We start from the raw sequence: 21,246 nt of genomic DNA on the forward strand, positions 1-21,246 counted from the left end.
TCTATTTTCAACTTTTTGAGGAACCTCCATACAGTTTTCCAGAGTGGCTGCACCAGCCTGCATTCCCACAACAGTGTAGGAGGGTTCCCCTTTCTCCGCATCCCCGCCAACATCTGTCGTTTCCTGACTTGTTAATTTTAGCCAAACTAGATGGTCTTTTAATGAACTACTTGTCTTCCCATAATATAATTCTAGTTTATTGCTGACTAGTTCACTTAAAAAATATGCAATATGAAATGCTGGGCGAGATCTTTCTTTACTGAATAAAGAGGGTAAACAGAGATATGTTACAGTATTCTTGATTGTTAAAACCAGGTCCCCAGACAGGATCAAATTGATAGTGATTAACTGGTTTTACCTGTTGGATCTCTCACTGGTTCCCAGTGCAAGTCACTGTCTTTTTCCCTGATCCATCCACAAAGCCCATGGTCGAAATTACAACTGTGTATCAGAACACCTATAAGAAAACGACCAGAAAGATGAGTAGACCACAATGGCACAATTTGTAAAAACAAATTTGTGAACTAGGGTTATCGATCTGTACACGTGTTCTCTTCTAGCCACACTTAACTATCCGACCAGAACTTCCCTCCATGAGATAAAAGGAAGAGCACATGAATCCTTCCTTAGAAAAACTGTGCATGTGTGTTCAGCTGTAAAAATAGAACACAACAATGTTGCCAAATTATGACCTTGTTACATCATCACTTACAAAATAGGGTTTCCTCTTCATAGTTTAAGTGCTGCTTTAATATTTTTTTAAAAAGATGATGATGATATGTAATTATTTTTACTCAACAACTGTATAACTTCAGAGGAAACCAAGTTGTTAAAAAAAAGTACACTTTTCCCAGATGTAACTAAGCAATCTACAATTTAAAAGTCATTTTCAGGAAATGGAAGGAAACAATAAAATGTCATAACATGCTAAAAATGTAAGGATGTACCTGGATCATCCTTTGCTTCATCATCTGCACTGACTCCCCTTTCAATTTCAAATATTTCAAACAAGTCGTTTGAAGGCTGCCGTGGAACTGCAAGAGAGAGAGGTTTGGTCTGGTTTGGGTGAGGTATTGATAAAGATGCAGGCCTTAACCAGGGCATAGAAGAGAAGACCTAGGCATTTCACGCATCTGGAAGAATCCAAAATATTTCATTACATGTCACTTTAAGATTCATGATGTTTATTCTATAGGGACTTAGGACTATAACGTTTATCTGAGTACAATTTTTAAAAATGTTTTCCAAAAGTTTCTAAAATACAACATAAAAATACATTAAAAAGTCTTTGCCTGGAAAATACGTTTTAAACGAGCTACCAGTTTCTAGCAAAATATTCACCTCTGTCAAATTCTAGAACTTGTTTCTATGAAAGATACATTATGAACTCTAAATGAAGGCGGTTTTAATGGAAAATGCCTGCAACTGCAGTGAATGGTTTGACTTTCTAACCACAGCATCAACTTCCCTCCAGTGAAGGCTGCCCACTGCTGCACTCCATCTACAATTCTTACCACAGCTGGGTTCCCTGGCTCCTTAAAGATCAAATCCCAACTCCCTGATGCAGCATTCACAACCCAGCCCCCAAAACACACAAAATACTGTCCAAATCATGCCATTCATTTTCACATCTCTGGCCCCATCCCCAGCTTGGGATTCTCTTGTTCCTACTAATTAACCTGCCAAACTTTGCCTATTTCCCTCTTCTTCTTCCCGTCTTCCCCACTGTAAATATCATGCCTGGCTGAAAACTTTCATGCCCCAGGTGAATTAAATCATTCCTCCTTGTACTCTCCAAAGGCTCATGTGCACACCTCTCTATTACACTCTTCTATAGAGAATTGCAGCTATTCACATACATGTGTGTGTGTCCCTCTGCTAGTTTCTGAGGTCCTGGAGGGCATCAACTGTGCCTTATTCATGTGACATTTCCAAGGTTTGACCTGGTGACAGATCCTCAATAAGTGTTTACTGCACGGATGTGAAAATCTTATCAGAAACTCGTTTTGTCAACGCTTTTCCTCAAATGAACCAACTGGGACAGAGCTTAAGAATCTACTTTTTTGGGCGCCTGGGTGGCTCAGTTGGTTAAGCGACTGCCTTCGGCTCAGGTCATGATCCTGGAGTCCCGGGATCAAGTCCCGCATCGGGCTCCCTGCTCGGCAGGGAGTCTGCTTCTCCCTCTGACCCTCCTCCCTCTCATGCTCTCTGTCTCTCATTCTCTCTCTCTCTCAAATAAATAAATAAAATCTTAAAAAAAAAAAAATCTACTTTTTTAAAAAGAGTCATTTAAAGCATTAGTTATTCAATGTATATTTGTCCCCCATATGCCAAGTACCATGGCAGGCCAGGGAGACAGCTAAAGGGGTGAACAAGACCAACTAGGACCTGACCCTCTGGGAGCTTGCATTCGAACTAGAGAGGCAAACATTAAACCACACTAAACATAAATCCACACTACAATTCTAAATGTTGATGAGGGCTGTGAAGGAAAAACACCAGACGATGTCCTGAAGAGTAACTGGGTTGGAGGGTGGGGGGTATGTGGGAATATCCGTGAAGGGGAATTCCTGACCAAAGACCAGGGCTACTCCCTTCTCTTTGCCAGAACCTCATTAACTATATTTTTATAAGGCAGGGAGTAAAAGAAGTCGAATGCCAAGGAACAGATATCAGTCAGAGGGTTCTTTTTCAACACTATTCCTATTATTTTTAGCAAGATTTTTTTTTAAATTAATCCCATAATATTTGCACTGATTTTTTTTTAGCTTTCTACTTTTAAAGTTTTTCCCTTTTTGTTTCAGAAGTCCAAACAGTGAAAACCCATTCCCCGCCCCCCACCCCCACACATACACTCGCATATACCCAGCCTGAAAGGGATGGGAGAAGAGAAGCTGGTCAATAGACAAGCTTTAGGGACACACCGCCGTCACAGGTGCCCTAGGGGGTGAGGTAACTGGCTACCTTCTTGTACACCCCAATGACTCATGGCAATGCATTTATAGCTTTCCTTTCTTCCTTTAGGACTCTAAGAGGGAGGCTGCCTCTTATTTACTAGAAATATTACAAAGTTGTAGGCAAACATGCTTCATTTCTCATGACATAGAGAAAGTTCAAAAAATTCTATAGAACAATCATTTTTTTGTTCTCTTGTTACTTATACAAATTATCTCTGGATTGGAACAGCTCAAATCTTACAGTACCATAGGATGGTGCTACATTATGGCAGTTTGTCAGCCCCCTTTTTTTCTAGCTGAAGGACTGTTACATGGTAAATAGAGTCTTGGTATAGAGAGGGAGGATTGAACAAAGGTTTCCTGGCACAAAGGGCCTGTTTTTTGTTTGTTGTTGTTGTTCTTAGAAGCATCCTTATTACAGGTGATCTTAGCACTATAATACATATATTACAACATGTGGATAACTTCCAGTCACTGATACAACACTTGTCATAGGAAGCTTGCAAGTAGCTTAGAAACATCTATGTTATAAGTGAACTCATCACTTCATTCTTCATAGAATGGGTGCAGTTTCCACCTACATAACACTGTTCTCTATGGTGCTTGCAGGATGTGTTCTTAGAAACCTCTGTATTACAAATGTACTTAAACACTTTATGCTTATTTAGTGGGTATCACTTCCATTACCGACATAACACTGTGTGAACACAGCTTGCAAACTCCTTCTTAGAAACATCTTATTAGAAGTGTTCTTAAACAATCCATTGCATGCATTAATATAATGAGGGTGACTTCTCACAATAATAAACTGGTCATAAAGGGAGATCAAGGGGAACCTCACTAAGGAAGCACCATTTAGACCAAGAGGGAAAGAATGTGGAAACTTCCAAGCAAAAAGCAAAGTGTTGGGGGTTGGGGGGAAGGGAGTGTTTCAGACAGCAATTACAAAGAAGGTGCTCAGAACATTTACAGAAAGGCATTCATGATGCCTATAGGAAAGATGCTGAGAAATGGGGAAAGTGATGTGGGATGAGGTTGAAGAGAAAGGAAGGGAGGAGATCACACACTTGGAAAACAGCAACTCAAAGAATTAGTCATCTAACAACTTGCAAAGTGCCAGATGTTTCATTAATAGTTCTTGGAAACCAAGTGCCTAAAATACTAACTTCAGCAGCAGTTGATCAAGCACACCCTCACTGCAGTTCATGGGGAAACATTCCAAGGAATTTAGAGGCCTGATGTGCTCAGCAGCTATTAGTTCTTACAATTCTGTGTACTCTACTTTGTAACTCTGCCAAATTGTTCAACTATTTCTCCTTTCTCACACCGCTATGGATTGCTAAGAGTGTTCCACTGAAGGGTCAGGAGAAGGTTCACCACCCCACTCCCTGGCATATTTTATGGTTTATGTGAAAATACTAAGTGAAATAAGTAGTGGGAAAAAGTCATTCAAGCAGTATGACCTCAACTATGTACAAGAAAAACAAGCAAACAAAACAACAGACTAGAAACAAGAGTGACAAAAACAACACCCCCTCCCAAACATATACGGTCAATTAACTTACAATAGAGAAGCCAAGAACATGCAATGGGGAAATGCAGTCTCTTCAAGAAATGGTGTTGGGAAAACTGGACGGCCATACGCAAAAGAATGAAACTGGACCACTATCTTACACAATACACAAAAATGAACTCAAAATGGATTAAAGACTTGAATGTAAGATCTGAAAACATAAAACTCCTAGAAGAAAATATAGGCAGTAATCTCCTTCACATTGGTCTTGACAGTGAGTTTCGGGATCTGATTCCAAAAGCAAAGGCAACAAAAGCAAAAATAAACAAGTAGGACAATATCAAACTAAAAACCTTCTTCACAGCAAAGGAAACAATCACCAAAATGAAAAGGCCAGCTACTAAGTAGAAAATATCTGCAAATCATATCTGATAAGAGGTTACTACCCAAAATATATAAAGAACTCCTACAATTCAATAGTAAAAAAATCCAATTAAAAAATGAGTTCTAAATCAACATTTTTCTGAAGAAGACATACAGAGGCCAACAGGTACATGAAAAGGTGCTCAATATCACCAGTCATCAGGGAAATGCAAATCAAAACCCTGATGAGGTATCACCTCACACCTATTAGGACGGCTGCAATCAAAAAGAAATAATGAATGTTGGCAAGGATGTGGAGAAAAGGGAACCCTGGTGCATTGTTAATGGGAATGCAAATTGGTGCAATCACTATGGAAAACAGTATGGAGGTTCCTTGAAAAAATTAAAATTAGAACTGCCACATGATTCAGCAATTCCACTTCTGGGTATTTATCTGAAGAAAATAAAAACACTAATTCAAAAAGATATAAGCACTCTCATATTCACTGCAGCATTATTTCTAACAGTGAAGATCTGGAAACAACCTAAGTGTCCACTGACAAATGAATGGATAAAGAAGATGTGGTCTGTATATGCACAGAGGAATATTATTCAGCTATAAAAAGGAATTAAATCTCGCCACTTGTGACAACATGGACGGACCTTGAAGGCATTATGATAAGTGAAATGAGTCAGAGTAAAATACCACAAGGTCTGGCTCACAGATAGAATCTTTACAACAGAAACAAGCTCATAGATACAGAGAACAGATTGGTTGCCAGAGGCAAGGGGTGAAAGGTGGGCAAATGGGGCTCAAAAGTTACAAACTTCCAGTTATAAAGTAAATAAATTATAGGGATATAATATACAGCATGGTGACTATAACTAGTAATACTGCAATGCATATTTTAAAGTTGCTAACAGCATAAATCTTAAAATTTCTCATCATAAGATTTTGTAACAAAGTATGATGGGTGTTAACTGGAGTTATTGTGGTTATCATTTCAACATACATACAAATATTAAATCATTGTGTTGTACACCTGAAACTAATACGGTAGATCAATTATACCTCAGTTAAAAAAAAAAAAAATACACCAATATGCTAATAATGGTGGTCTGAGTATTGGAAATGAAAGTGATGTTTTCCCATTTGTTTGGTTTGCTTTGTCTTTTGTAATTGTATATTTTTAGGACTGTTCATAAAAAGAAAATTTCTGTTGTAGGAGAAAAAAAGTACCTAAAACATAGAGAGTTCTGTGAGAGCACATATATAGACCTCTACCCCATAGCAACTATATGTCTGTTACTTGTATTTTGATTGCTCAAACAGAACTTTTTAATTTATTTGAGAGAGCGACCGAGCACATGCACTGGGGGGGGGGGGGCAGAGGGAGAGGGAGAAGCAGACTCCCCGCTGAGCAGGGAGCCCAACGTAGGGTTCCAACCCAGGACCCCAGGATCATGACCCGAGCTGAAGGTAGACGCCCAACCGAATGAGCCACTCAGGCCCCTCAAAGAGAATTCTGTATAGAGTCTTGGTACCTGTTATTAAATGTGAGGCTATGAAATTGAAATATATTAGTGAATTTGTACATATTCTTTGATTCAAGAGAACTAGTTTAATCAATGTAGAAAATATTAAAATAAATGACTAGCCTTGTCTAAAAATAGATAACCAGAATAGATACTTGTACATGATTCTTCTAATTATTTTCCCTGCTTTGCATTTTAGCTAATAGTCACTTTAACTATGCAATATATCTATTTTATAAAAAACAAACACATATCTGATACTGTGTAGTAACTGGACCATTAATTCTTAGAATGGTATAATTTTAGAGATTAAAAAAAGGATAGGAGAAATGCTAACAATACAATTCCTCTACTGTCTGTCCGTCTATCCATCCTCCCTCTATTCTATCCACTTTTTATTCCAGTCAGTCAAGAAAGAGAATCCACTGGGTACAAGGCACTGGGCTAAGAACTTGTGAAGCAATGCGCATACACTTGCCTTCATGGGGTCTAATTTCTAGAGGTGAAGACAGACCTCTAACAATTTCCCCAGGTAATGAATGCTTTAAAAGACAAGTAGAGGAGGCTGTGTGAGCATGGGGGTGGGGCCTGGGGGCTGGCTAAGCTAGCCTGGGGAGGACAGATGCACGAAGATCTCTGAGAAGTGATGCTCACACCAGGACAGGAAGGATGCATTACTGAGAGCTAGTGCCCTAGGGAATGAAAAGGTGTGGAACTCAAACATCCTTCCAGCTCTAGAGCTCACAGGTGGGGAGGCAGGTTGCGGGAGGAAGGGCACCAAATGAAGCTAGAGACAGATGTGGGCAGATTAAAGCCCTGTAGAGATTTTGGGCTTTATTCTGGTAGAAGCTGGAAGTCTTTGCAAAATTTCAGGTCAAGTGCAATGTTCTGGCTGTAGCATGGAGAATAAATAGGAGGGGGGGGCGGTGAAAGTGGAGGTCAGAGAGCCATCATGACCAAAATTAACATAAACTAAAGAATGGTCATATAGTCTTTAAAAGATTTGTTTCCTAAACTTTTTCCTTCCAATGGCCAATGTTTTACCCACCAAAACACTATCACTTGCCCAGTGCTTCTTACAGCCTTCTGCACGAACTAAAATAAAAGGAAGGTGCAGGTATAAAGCATGCAGACAACTGGATAAAAACGTGGTTGGACTGTGCTTAGGGACCTGGTACTCTTTCCCAGTGGCTGGAGGGCCTGGGAGACCATGAGAAGAATTGGCCACACGAATAAGCAGGAAATCTCTTTAAAAAGACCCTTTGGCCCATTTTCCATTAAATATATTTCCCCCAGGAACATAATACTAATATATAGCTTGTGTTCATAAATGAGGTTTCCCAAATAGTCAACTATACTGTTACCCAAAAAGCATTAAGAGTAAGCACTGTGAAGTAAAAGTAAATATTATATACACACCTCCCACTGCCAGACTTCTTCCAAAGAGTTAACCGTAGTAAAATGTAAGCACTATTTATTAAAGGTAGCTTTGCAAATTCTGTTTCTCTTCCAGGGTGGTTACCATGACATTACCCAGGCTAATTCTGGCATTTGTCGTGAGATGAAAAGATTAAAGATAACACTGTCTTAAATTGTTTCTATGGTCAGGGTTTTCGTTCAGTGGAAGAGAATGGTGCATATGTAACTCTCCTAATATTCTGAAGGCTCTTTCTGAAAGCAAAACCTAGGGGATTTTTAGAGACTACAGAGTAGGAATGAATGACTGGGTTTTATGAGGCAGTTTCCTGCCTCTCTCTCTCCCCCGCCCCCTCCCCTGGCCCCTTCTTTCCCTCTCCAGATGAAGAACATACGCATGCATTATAGCTTTAAATGACCAGAGAGAAGCAAATAAAAGGATTGGAAAGGAGCTTCTGAAACTTCCTTAACCACATTAGAGAAAATTCTTAGCCATATACTGATTACTAGCAAAAAGAAAAGGGTTTCTGGGCTCCACAGAAATAAGCCCTTGTCTGCCAAAGCTTTCATCCCATAGGAAGAATCTAAAATGTTCAAAGACAGCCCTTTGGGCTGAGAGTAAAGAGCAGAACTGGGAAAAAATCAATCTCTGGTGAAAGGTAGAACATAGACACTGCTCCAGTACTCAGTAAGGAGCCCAATTTACATGGCTCACCTATTTCTCCTTTAATAAAGTTTCAGAACAACTCAAAGCACTGACTGGGGCAAACCCAGGAGAAAAGAATATCTAAAAGATGGTTCTTTTTTAAGTATGACCATAAGGATGAGAACACAACTTTTCCAGAGCAAGAGAACACCTGACACGTTCTGTTCTCTCTCCCTCTTCTGAAGCCAAAGGAAACCATGAAGAGTAGCCCTGTCAGGAACATTCCAGAGCAGGTGGTGAGCAGAGTACCTGATCTCAGGCTGCTGCTGGACACAAGGTGGGGGGGCGGGGGGGATTTGCCTGCAGAAGCTCACCTGCTGTGCGGGACACATGTCAGTGCCCTCAGGCCAAAGAAATCGCTTTAAAGGAAAAACAGCTTTTATTTTTGGAATTTATCAGACACATCCTGTAACATGTTTCCCACCTAGATAGACTCATCTCTCAAAAGGCTGTTGTCACCACTGACGCAGCAAAGAAGTTGAGGGGATCCTGTCTTTTAACATCACAACTGTTCACCTAGTTACTATGAACACCTAAAGGAAACAGAATATTCCAATGATTTGGTAAAAAGTAAAGGACATGTGAAGTAGCTAGCTTTCTATTTGTATTTTCTCTGCTCACCCAATAGCTCACACTAGCAAATCGATTTGGTTCAAAAGGATCTGGTTAGCCGAAAATAATATTAAAATATAATGACCCATAATAAAAAGCATTATAAAAGCATCATAAAAATATAGACTCGGAACTGAACACAAAATGGGGCTGTATTTTATGAGTTAAGTAGGGCTTATTTCTGTGGAGCCCAGAAACCCTTTTCTTTTTGCTAGTCATCAGTATATGGCTAAGAATTTTCTCTAATGTGGTTAAGGAAATTTCAGAAGCTCCTTTCCAGTCTTTTTATTTGCTTCTCTCTGGTCATTACTATATAATTGAATTCAACAACAGCCACAGAGGTAGTACCGGCTGCCATGTATTGAATTCTTAGTATATGGTGAGAGTTTTATGTGCACCCACAACAGCTCAGTGAGGTAGATACTATTATCATCCCCACTTACAGATGAGGAAATGAAGGCAGAGGAAGATTTCATAACAGGCCCCAAATCACAGAGTGCCTACGAGCACAGTTACTTTTCCTCACAACACTACAGACAGATGTGCATTCAACTTAAAACATTTTTGATTTCTGACTTTGGTCACGTTCACCAAGAATTCAATCTGTACCTTCCGGGGAGAACGATTTTTTTTTTTTTTTTTAACCAGCCACCGTCAAATCAAATTAAATAGAAATCAAAAATCTTGGAAACTTTCCGAATTCACCGCACCAGATCCTGACCTGTAAGCAGCGACAACTCGCTCCTTCCAAACACCAGCAGAGATGTAATCTCCAGGGAGATGTCAGGCATCTTAGGGTCTCTGGTCTTTACCAGAAAGCAAACCCCTCAGCAGAAACAACCTTTTACCCATTACCACACAGCATCGGGAAAGAGACTAAGAATAATGAGACCACACCAGCCACAGCCTCCGTAAAATCCACAGAAGGAAGGCGAGAAAAGGAAACCGTACACAGTGCACAGCAGAGCAACAATCTTAAAGTGGAAAGTTTTCTTTTTACTGCCTGATACTTGGAATTTCAACACATTCTCAGGATCTAGAATAACAAAGCAACAGGGAGTCTGGTTCTCTGATAAGGCCACTCCTAAGAGCACCTGATACACATTACATTATATTCTGTAATCTTTATTTAGCAACACTTCTCTTCTTTATGTGACCCAGATGCTCCATGCCGCATTGTAGGCACAGCTGCTACATTTGAACACTCCACATCTGGCTAGCTCTGTTCCCATTCAGGACACGGTTCTACTGGCTGGAGCGAACATTACGGCTCAGAGAGCCCCGCTTTCCAGTGTGGTCGGCAGATCAACGGCACTACCTGTGAGCTTGTTAGAAACACAGAATCTCAGGTCCTATCCTAGACCCACTGAATCGGAATTTTCGCTTTAACATATTTCCATGTGACTTCTATACACACCGAAGGCAGAGAGGTACTCCCTTAGAAGGTCTGATTTAGTAAATGTGTGGTAGGGATTAGGAATCTACATCCTAAATAAGCACCCTAGGTTATTCTGGTTCAAAAGCTTCTGATAACACTTTGAAAAAAATCTGCTTCCTAGTCCAAGGGGTTTTACATTCCTTGCAGTAATCTGAGCTTCCTAGCTAAAACTGGGCATGTCTGACACACTCAATTGTAAAGACAATTTTGAAAAGTTAAAAATAGAAGTTAATAAAATCTTTAATGCATTTTTAAAAGCCAGTATATTCTAAATAAAATTAATGTGACTGAGAATCAGAATCCCATGGGGTACTTTTTCAAAACACACAGCTCACTCTCTTCCTGGGGAGAGTGGGATTCTGACCACTGACACCTCTCCTAAGGAATCTCCTAGAATAAATTACAGTGACCCACAGCAGTGGGAATGGGAAGAGTAAACATCACTGAGTGAGGACAACAAAAGGACAAGGAAAGTCACCCCAAATATCATAAACTGGATAGATTCACAATTACTAATCTGCTTTTTTTCTTCCAAACTTTTATATTCTTCTGAACATATGTAGACATGTATTTTGTGCCTAATTGGGGTCAAACGGTATATACAGTTCTGTATCATCTTTTACTTACCCTTTTTATAACATCAGTGTTTTCCCAAGGCATTAAATATTTTTCAAAAAACATTGCTGCATAATATTTCATTGTATTGCTAGACTAGAAATGCATTTCCCCCTAAGTTCCTTTACTTCAGGTTCTACATAAAGTTTTTATTTTCTTTGCTTTGGGATAGCTCCTACCTGCTCTGATACCAGATTTTTGTCTTCGGTGCTTAGTCTAACTCCAACTTTTTAGCAATTCCCTGCAGCATATCTCTGATGTTCAAACAGGCATTCCACCCCACCAATTAAATCTGCTTTTCTTGCTCTAAGTCTGCCCAGCGTCTTTCTGCTCTCCCTGACCACCCTCCACCAAGATCTTCCAGAGTCCAAGATCAACCCAATGGTCTCAAAAACTATGCAGATGAGAGCTAATGCACAGTAATTTGTCCAAAGTCACGTAATTTATAAATAATAGAGGTGAGGACTGAAACTGGATCTTCTGGTTCAATGTTTTCTCTCCTTAGCAGGAGTTAAAAACTCCTCAGTTTCACATGCCTCAACACTATTTCCCTACATCATGCTCAAAATTAGAGGTATATGAGAGTTTTCTAGAGAATGTTTACTTTCAATGACTGTGCTATAAGCTGTATTGGAGTAAAAAAAAGACCATAGTCTTAAATAATTTTGATCATTTGGGAACAGACCATCAGAATCAACAAGTTCAATTTAGCTAGTTCAAGCATTTGAAGAATAACTTAGATTGAGAAAAAGTTGATTCCAACATAAAATTTTATTTCATTCTATTCAATATTTTTGAGTGCCTACTATGTACCAGCCATTGTTTGTTTTTTAAGATTTTAGTTATTTGTCAGAGAGAGAGAGGGAGTACAAGCTGGGGGAGCGGCAAGCAGAGGGAGAAGCAGGCTCCCCGATGAGCAGGGAACCCAATGCGGGGCTCGATCCTGAGACCCTGGGATCATGACCTGAGCCGAAGGCAGACGCTCAACCGACTGAGCCACCAGGTGCCCCTGTACCAGCACTGTGTGACTGTTTCAGGGGAAAACATTGGGGGGATAAATGGCTGCCCACAAATCTGCACTAGACTATACTTGGCAACAGAGGGAAATGATTTAGATTAGAAAAACACATTTAAAAAAATTCCGCTTGCAGTCAATATTGGGTCAGATGTGACTGTTACAGATCTTTGGACCCTATCATTTGAGACAGATTTGAAAAACGAAGGATGTTCAAAGGCAACCCAAAAAGATTGCTAAGTGGGTTGAAAAACACTCTTTCTTTGAAAAACAGTCTTTCTAAGAAAAGGTTTATGAAACAAATTACCGAGCCCAAACAAGAGACAGCTGAGTAATTTCCAGAGAGTGTCCTTTAATACAAGGAATACAGAATCTGGAGAGACTGACCAGCTGTGTCCCTCAGCCACAATTACCTGACCATTCCTGCACTGGTGTAAACTACAATTTCAAGAATTTAGATTAAATATGAGAAAGAATATCCCAACAGTAAAATGTGTTATTGTGAGGGACTTTAGTCATCCTTAGAGATTTGGGATATAACTGGGATGATTTCTTTAAAAACTCATAAGGACATCACACTTGGATAATTAATTGATGTTGGTTTGATGAAAGTTTTTAGGCCCCAAATTAAAATGTGAAAAGGCTGTATTATAATCATTCCTTCTGGATTGCTTATTTGAAGTTTCAAAAAAATTTTTTTTTGTTTTGAACCCCTTTCTTTTGTAGTAAAAGGACAAAAATTCCAGCATCAATGATATTTTGTTTACGCCTACAAGAAATGTTGTTTTAAGGGGCTGTTTCTTAAATCTTTTTCACATTAAAAAAAACGTGCCAACTTTCATCATACACGCCAACTTCCAAATAATAAAAGTATAAAGCAAAAATTATTTGAGCTAGTCTCAGAAGCTAGGGAAATATATATTTTGAGACATTATATCTACACTGACATCATCTGCCTTCTCATTATCATCAAATTTTCAGATTTAATAATCCACTGAATAGAATGCCAATCTCTAAAAAGAAAGGAGGAAGGGAGAGAAGAAAGAGAGGGGAAAATGGTGGAGGCACCACAGTAAAAAAATAAGGAACAATCAGAAAAGAATATTTTTTAATTCTTAAATATAGATTAAATCTGTTATTATATCGGCCTAGCTTTTGTATAGAAAATTTGATTACATGATGATAATTTACTTTAAAATGCTATGAGTGATCTATTCATTCCTTTGTTCCACAAATAATGTTCAAGTGCCAATTATGTGCCAGGCATTATTCTAGGTTCTTGAGACATACCAGTGAACAAAACAAAGATCCCCGTCCTCAAAAAATTTGTATTCTAGTAGGGAGATATAACAATAGACATGATCAGTAAGTAAATAATACAGTATATTAGAAGGTGATAAATGGTATTAAAAAGAGAAAAACAGGGGTGCCTGGGTGGCTCAGTCATTAAACGTCTGCCTTTAGCTCAGGTCATGATCCCAGGGTCCTGGGATCGAGCCCCGTATCGGGCTCCCTGCTCCGCGGGAAGCCTGCTTCTCTCTATCCCTCTCCCACTCCCCCTGCTTGTGTTCCTTCTCTTGCTGTGTCTCTCTCTGTCAAAAAAAATAAATAAAATCTTTTAAAAAAAAGAGAGAGAAAAACAATAGGTAGAGAGGCATGCTGGTGGTGGTTGGTAGGGCTCACAATATTGAATACGGGCATCAGGGTGGTCCCCCTGGTCATCTGACATTTGTGTAAAGAGGTGAGAGACTGAGCCAAGCTGAGAGCTGGGGGAAGAGTGTCCCAGGGAGAGGGAAGGGTTGGAGCAAAAGTCCGAAGGAGCTGTTTGAGGATCAGTGAGGAGGCTGGAGTGCAGTCAAGGAGGGCAGAGTGTGAGGAGACAAGATCCTGTAGCACTCTGTGAGACGCCGGGCGGGCTTGCGTTCACATGGAGCCAAGCACGTGCTGGTGCACAGCTCTGAACGCTGACGTCTCACTTCTGTTCTAAAAGATCCCTCTAGTTGCTGGGTGGAGAGGGGACCACGGGGGAAGCAGGGAGACCTGTCAAAGACTCCTGCAGCACCGGCCCGTTGTTCCTCATAAGGCTGAAATCCAAAAGCTATTTCTGTAACTCAACCAAACTCTTTGGGAGCCAAATTAGCATAAATATCCCTATGTTTCACTGTAGAAACATTAATCTGTTTCAGTATACACATGTATCTAATTACTTTTCAAAACTCTGAAAAATTCTCTATCCCACCACTCATCTGGATAAAGGAATTTGGACCTGTCCTCCCCAGGGAAGAAGGGCTGGGGTCAGGGAGGCAAGCACTGGAGATGGTGAGAGGCACTCCCACTTGAGGCAGAATTTGAAGGTAAGGCTAGCTAACAGGATTTCCACACAGATTGAATGTGGGTATAAAAAGAGTAGTTTAAGAGGACCTCAAGATCTTTCTTTGGCCTCAGCAGCTGGTAGGACGGAGGTGACATCTCCTGGGGTGGGAAAGGCTGTGGGCAGAATGTTTGGGCTGATAATCAGAAGCAATTAGACATGCGGAGTCTGACATATGTATTTCCATCTAACTGGAAAGGTTCAACAGGCAGATGGATACCCAAGAAAAGTTTGGGGAGAAGTCTGGGTTGGAGATGTATCTGTGTTATAATTTTTTCCTTGATTTCTTTTTCCTTGATTTTCTTGATTTCCTAAAGTAGCTTTAGTCCTTCCTCAGGGGAACAATACATAACTACGCACATAAACACACATTATAAAGAAAAGCTCTGTTTCACAACCTCTTCCATTAAACAAACATACATCTTTCAATGTAAAGAAAAATACAACTAGAGTATAGGGCTGTTTGGAGACTGCCTGGCAGTAGCTGTCATGAACATCACCTGAACATTTATGAAATGGGGAGAGTTAAATTCTATTCTCAGACCCATGGAGAAAAAGGATGGCTTAAGACATTATTTTGCCAGAAGCGAAGAAAATATCAACGAAGAGAGAGTGTTGAACTAAAACATTGCTAAGGTTCCTTTCTGCTTTCACAGTGAATAAACACTAGCTGTTTGTCTTGAATTAAAAACTTAGAACTCCTCTCTTACTCAGAAAATAGGCTATAATCACAAGACAGTAAATTAAGAGGTGTCTAAAATGCCCTCGTCCATGTTAAGCAGCGCTATAGCTGAAGATGAACAAGAGTGGAATCGGATTTGGGGTGGGTGGTGTCCAGAGGCAGCAATGCTGTCTGTGACATGTGGCCACCTTGGCATCTGATCAAGGGAATTCTTTCCCAGGGCATGTCTTTAAGATCACACCCTCTCAGAATGAGTGCTCTCAAACACTGCTGGAACTCCATGTTTCCCCCATCTTGTCCTGCTAAATTCTGTTGGTGAACTTTAATGTTACACTTTTAATTCATATGTGTGTTGATATAGAGAGGAATAATGGAAAGACATATATATATATATATTTTTTTTTTTTTTTTAAGAGAGAGAGAGAGAGAACACCAGTGAGTGGGGAGGGGCACAGGGAGAGGAAGAGAGAATCCCAAGCAGATTCCACGCCCAGCATGGAGCCTGACCTGGGGCTCCACCTCACAACCTTGAGATCATGACCTGAGCCAAAATCAGGAGTTGGACGCTTAACCAACTGCACCACCCAGGCGTCCCAAGAAAGACATACTTTTTAAAATGAGAAAATATTAAAAGACTCAGAAAGATGTTCATATCAATGTCACAGTGTGTTTTTATATTAAGTTGCCAAGTTTTTATGACCCTACCTTAAGGCAACAGAATAACATAAGGTACTATCCTTACTTAAGCACCCATGAATAAACATCCCACTATATGATCACGAAGAGATGAAAACAAAACAAAGCAGAGGAGAAAGAAAGAGACACTGCTGAGAGAGAACAAAGGAAAGGAAGGGAGGCAAAGAGGAGAAAGATTTAAAAAAAATCATTTTCGGGGCACCTGGGTGGTTCAGTCGGTTAAGTGTCTGCCTTGGGCTCAGGTCATGATCCCAGGGTCCTGGGATCCAGCCCCACATTGAGCTCCCTGCTCAGTGGGGAGCCTGCTTCTCCCTGTCCCACTCCCCCTGCTTGTGCTCTCTCGCTCTGTCAAATAAAATCTTTAAAAAAATACATTTTCAAATAAAACATATGTGAATGTAAAACATATTACTGGATCTACTATCGGATTCCTCTAAAAATTATTTTTATTGCCTAAAGCATACACAGTTACAACTATATCAGAATTAGAGAATTTCAATCTCTTCTTCAAATGGACAGAAGAGAAATTTGAGAGTCACATACAAGCAAAAAGAAACTTCTCTTAAAAATTCACAAATGTCAGTGTTCTTTTCGCCTGTTAAAAAAAAATTTGCACAAGTATTCAATATAAAGAAGCAAAGTTTGGTTCTGTCAGGGAGCAGTGGGAAAAGAAGAGGAGACAGGAGGAGTGAATGCAAAGGTGCCTAACAGTAAGCATGGTGACACATGACATAAATACAGGGAGCATTTGCAAGTTGTAAAATTACACATCTTGGTCCGCTAGCAAGGGTACAACCTCTTCCTCCTTCAAAACTTGCTGCTTTACCTCTAGCCTCTATCTCTATGGGTGATACCATCCTTTACCCACTCACCCACTGAAAATCTGGGGTCTCTGATCTGATCCAGCTCCAGTCTTCTAGATCCAACCACCAGGGCACAGCAAACACAAGGGACAGGTTTACTGGCAGGTTACTGCTTATGTGAGCCTGCTTCCTACCTCTGTGCCTTTGCTGTGCTGTTCCCATGAACTATAGTACCTGTCTTTCCTCAAGCTCTTTGCCCCCGCTCACCCCAATACTTCCTGCCCAGAGGACTGATTAGGTGCTCTAATTTCTTTCATTAACACAGTATCCCAGTTATCTTCTGGGCAACTATCTTTCCCACCAGATTATACCTTATCTGTTTTATCTTTGTAAATCCAATGCCTAATACAGGGCCTGGAATTCTAAAACACACTCAAAATTGTTTACTGATTGAATTTAGTTAAGTTAGATTAAAAGTTAAATGGGATATGATATAGTTAGGTTTCCCATCTCTGAGAGTTTTTGACTCAATCTAAGTATGTTAGGAGAATTCCCATACTGGATAGGAAATGAGATCTACCATAGGACTTTGTGATATTCCTTCCATTTCTACACACATTGTAATTTGCCCAGTTGACTGCCTTTTATACAGTTCTTTATAATATTTAACAATAAAGACATATGACTTATACTTTGTACAGCTAATTCTTTTTATGTTTCATTCTTATTCAAGGCATGGCCAATGATGGAAATGCCACTGTAAAGAGCTTATTAAAAATGTGCCAACACAAAAGACCCTGAGTAGCCCAAGCAATCCTGAGAAAGAAGAACAAAGCAAGAAGCATCATGCTTCCTGATTTCAAGCTATACTATAAAGCTATAGTCATCAAAACAGTATGGTATTTGCATAAAAACAGATGCACAGACCAATGGAACAAAATCAATAGTGCAGGAGTAAACCCAAGCATATTTGACATGGGAGCCAAGAATACTCAATGGCGAAAAGACAGTCTTTTCAATAAATGGTTCTGGGAAAATTGGATATTCACATGCAAAAGAATGAAAGTAGACCCTTATCTTATATAACATAAACATATTAACTCAAAATTGATTAAAGACTTGACCATAAGACCTGAAACCATAAAACTCCTAGAAGAAAATATAGGAAAAAAATCCTTGACATGGGACTTGGCAATGAATTTTTGGATATGACACCTAAAGCATAAGCAATAAAATAAAAAAAAAAAAACAAGTGGGACTGCAACAAACAAAAAAGCTTCTGCATGGCAAAAGAAACCATCAACAAAATGAAAAGACAACCTATGGAATGGAGAAAAATATTTGAAAACAATACATCTGATATGGGGCTAATATCTAAAATACACAGGGAACTCATACAACTCAATAGCAAAAAACCCCAACCAATCTGATTAAAAATGGGCAGAGGACCTGAATATACAGCTTTCCAAAGAGGACACACAGATGGGCAACAGACACATGAAGAGAGGCTCAACATCACTAATTGTGAGGGAAATAAAGCCACAATGAGATACCGCTTTGTGCCTGTTAGAATGGCCATCATCAAAAAGATAAGAGATAACAAATGCTGGCAAGGAGGTGGAGAAAAGAGAACCCTCGTTTACGGTCGGTAGGAACGTAAATTAGTGCAGCCACCATGGAAAACAGTATAGAGGTTCCTCAAAAAATTAAAACTAGAACTGCCACATGATCCAGCAATTCCACTTCTGGATATTTATCCAAAGAAAATGAAAATATTATGTCAAAGAGATATCTCCACTCCCATGGTCACTGCAGCATTATTTACAATAGCCATGACATGGAAACAACCTAAGTGTCCATCAATGGATGAGTGGATAAAGAAGGTGTGGTATGAATATACAATGGGATATATACACAATTCAGCCTTTAAATAAATGAGAAAATACTGCCATCTGAGATAGTCTGGATACACCTGAGGCATTATGCTAAGTGAAATAAGTCAGACAGAGAAAGACAAATACTGTATGATCTCACATATTATATGTAAAATCTTAAAAAAAAAAAAAAAAAACTTACAGAAAATGGTCAGATTTTTGATTACCAACAGTGGTGGGTGGGTGGGTGGGGAGAACAGGAGGAAAGTAGTCAAAAGGTACAAAACTCCAGTTATAAGATCAATATGTACTAGGGATATAATGTCCAATGTTATGACTACAGTTGACACTACTGTAGGACTTACATGAAAGTTGTTATGAGAGTAGATCCAAAGACTTCTCATCACAGAAAAATTTTGTTCCTGTTTCTTTTGTACCTATATGACATGATGGATGTTAACTAAACTTATGGTGGTCAGTACTTCACGATATATGTAAGTCAAATCATTATGCTATACTCCCTAAACTTATATGGTGCTGTATGTCAATTATATCTCAACACAACTAGGAAAAAAACTCCAAAATATGTGCTAACATTTCTATGACTTACTGAACACGTCTCCTCTGGGTTTCTGAGGATCTGTCTGTATCCTGTTGTCAACTGTAATCCATCTTGGAGAGGTAGTGGCAATGGGTGTTGCAGGGGTCAGTCTGGTGCTCGGGCTTTCCGGGCTTGTTGCGGGTGGAGATGTTCCGAGTTCTGTGAATGGGGGTGGGGTCAGCTCTGCCGTTGGCCTTGGTGCAGGTCTTGTTGTTGGCTTAGAAGTGGGCCTGTTCGTAATAACAGGAGGAATATATGGTGTCTTCAGAGGCCACCTAGTACTTCCAACATCAGGAATCCAGTTACTGTGTCCTCCATCACCCTTTGAAATGGTACCATTTCCCTTTGGTACATGAATTGGACCTGAAGGTTCAGTCATGACTTTTGGAATATCTGAAAGAGTCAAAAGATTTAAATTCGTGTGTCTCTCTAAAAGTTCGGTTGTGGAATCAAATTGTGAAAACACATTAGAATATCTCATGATAACTAGGCTTACTTTTCACATTTAGAATATTCCCCTACTGTAAGTCATGCTGTTTTCCAAATAACAACTATGTGTGGGTATGTATATGATATATAGATATATATTCATACACATACATATTCATCCTGTAGATATATGCAAAAATTATACTGGTATTTCTATAATGGATATGTATTATTTACAACACAAAGAATTTCAAGTATTTGTAAAATGGAAATAAACAACAATCCTTGAGATTTTTAAAACGCAGAAACATTTTAAGTTTTTTAAAATATGAGAAATGTTTGTTCAGAATCTATGTTAAGTGTCCCTAGGGCACACATATACTATAAAATCATGTTTTGAATAATCTAAAGACTAATACTTTTCTCTTCCATACTCTATGTAAATTCAACTCATGCAAAATACATTAAGTATTCCATATATTTTTTTAAGATTTTATTTATTTGAGAGAATAAGAGAGCATGAGCGGGAAGGGCAAAGGGAGAGGGAGAGAGAATCCCAAGCAAACTCTGCGCTAAGTGTGGAGCCAGACACTGGGCTCGATCTCACGACCCCGAGATCATGACCTGAATGGAAACCAAGAGTTGGACACTTAACCGACTGTGCCACCCAGGCACCCTAAATGTTCTGTATATTTTTGAAGTTTGTTTGCATTCCCCCTTACTATTTATACAACTGCTTAAAAAAACTTCCGAGGTCACTGTGATCATCTGTGGAATCTTTTTCGGTGATTATCGTCACCAAAAGGAATTAATATTTAATCTTCCTAGAACAGTATACTCCAGGCCTGGAGTATGACTACATGACCCTTCAAAAATCCTTTAACTCCCATGATTTCAAGGCTCATGATTTTCAGTAAATATTTTACTCCAAAGCTTTAAAAATTATCTACTGTCATATGAAATGTATGCTAAATTATGGCCTTTAATTTGTAAAACTTTCATCTTGGAGGTTATTTTTTTAATGTTTATCTACTAACATAGCCATATGCCAAACAGAGCTTGTAAGGATTTAAAAAGCAAAACTGTCCTAAATTTAGAGAAAATAAATATCGGAATGATTTTTTAATAGTAGAATTAGAAGACATAAAACAGAGGACCAAAAAATATATATTCAGATTTTCCGTCTGTCATAATGTAATGCTAATGACAAACATTTACTTCTGATTATAACAAAATCAAATTCTCAGGGAGAGCTCCATCATTTCTTGCCAGCCAAAGGGAAGCTATTGAGACATTTTAGCAAAGGAATTGAATGCTTTTAAGATTAGAATGCATTACTGAGTCTTTAACTTTTTAAAAATACCTGAGCAAGTGATTTGCCTGTTTGCAGAAAATATAGACTAACATAATTAGCTATAAAAAGTCTACTTTTGGGCGCCTGGGTGGCTCAGTTGGTTAAGCGACTGCCTTCGGCTCAGGTCATGATCCTGGAGTCCCGGGATCGAGTCCCGCATCGGGCTCCCTGCTCGGCAGGGAGTCTGCTTCTCCCTCTGACCCTCCTCCCTCTCATGCTCTCTGTCTCTCATTCTCTCTCTCGCAAATAAATAAAAAATAAAAAA

The 21,246-nt window shown here is 39.3% G+C and overlaps 1 protein-coding gene across 2 annotated transcripts in view; it reads right to left on the bottom strand.

Annotated features, from left to right (window-relative positions):
- The window catches only part of NPNT (nephronectin), a 77,197-nt gene that overhangs the window by 12,423 nt on the left and 43,528 nt on the right, over positions 1-21,246 (bottom strand). For both annotated transcript variants that reach the window (XM_081812032.1, XM_081812031.1), the window contains 3 exons: positions 19,208-19,591; positions 948-1,034; positions 359-457 (listed from right to left, as the gene is read on the bottom strand). In XM_081812032.1, coding sequence (XP_081668158.1) covers positions 359-457; positions 948-1,034; positions 19,208-19,591 — 570 coding nt within the window. The remainder of the gene's footprint in view (positions 1-358; positions 458-947; positions 1,035-19,207; positions 19,592-21,246) is intronic.

Source organism: Leptonychotes weddellii, chromosome 2 (assembly GCF_054177405.1).
Source record: "Leptonychotes weddellii isolate Sample4059 chromosome 2, ASM5417740v2, whole genome shotgun sequence".
NCBI lineage: Eukaryota > Metazoa > Chordata > Mammalia > Carnivora > Phocidae > Leptonychotes > Leptonychotes weddellii.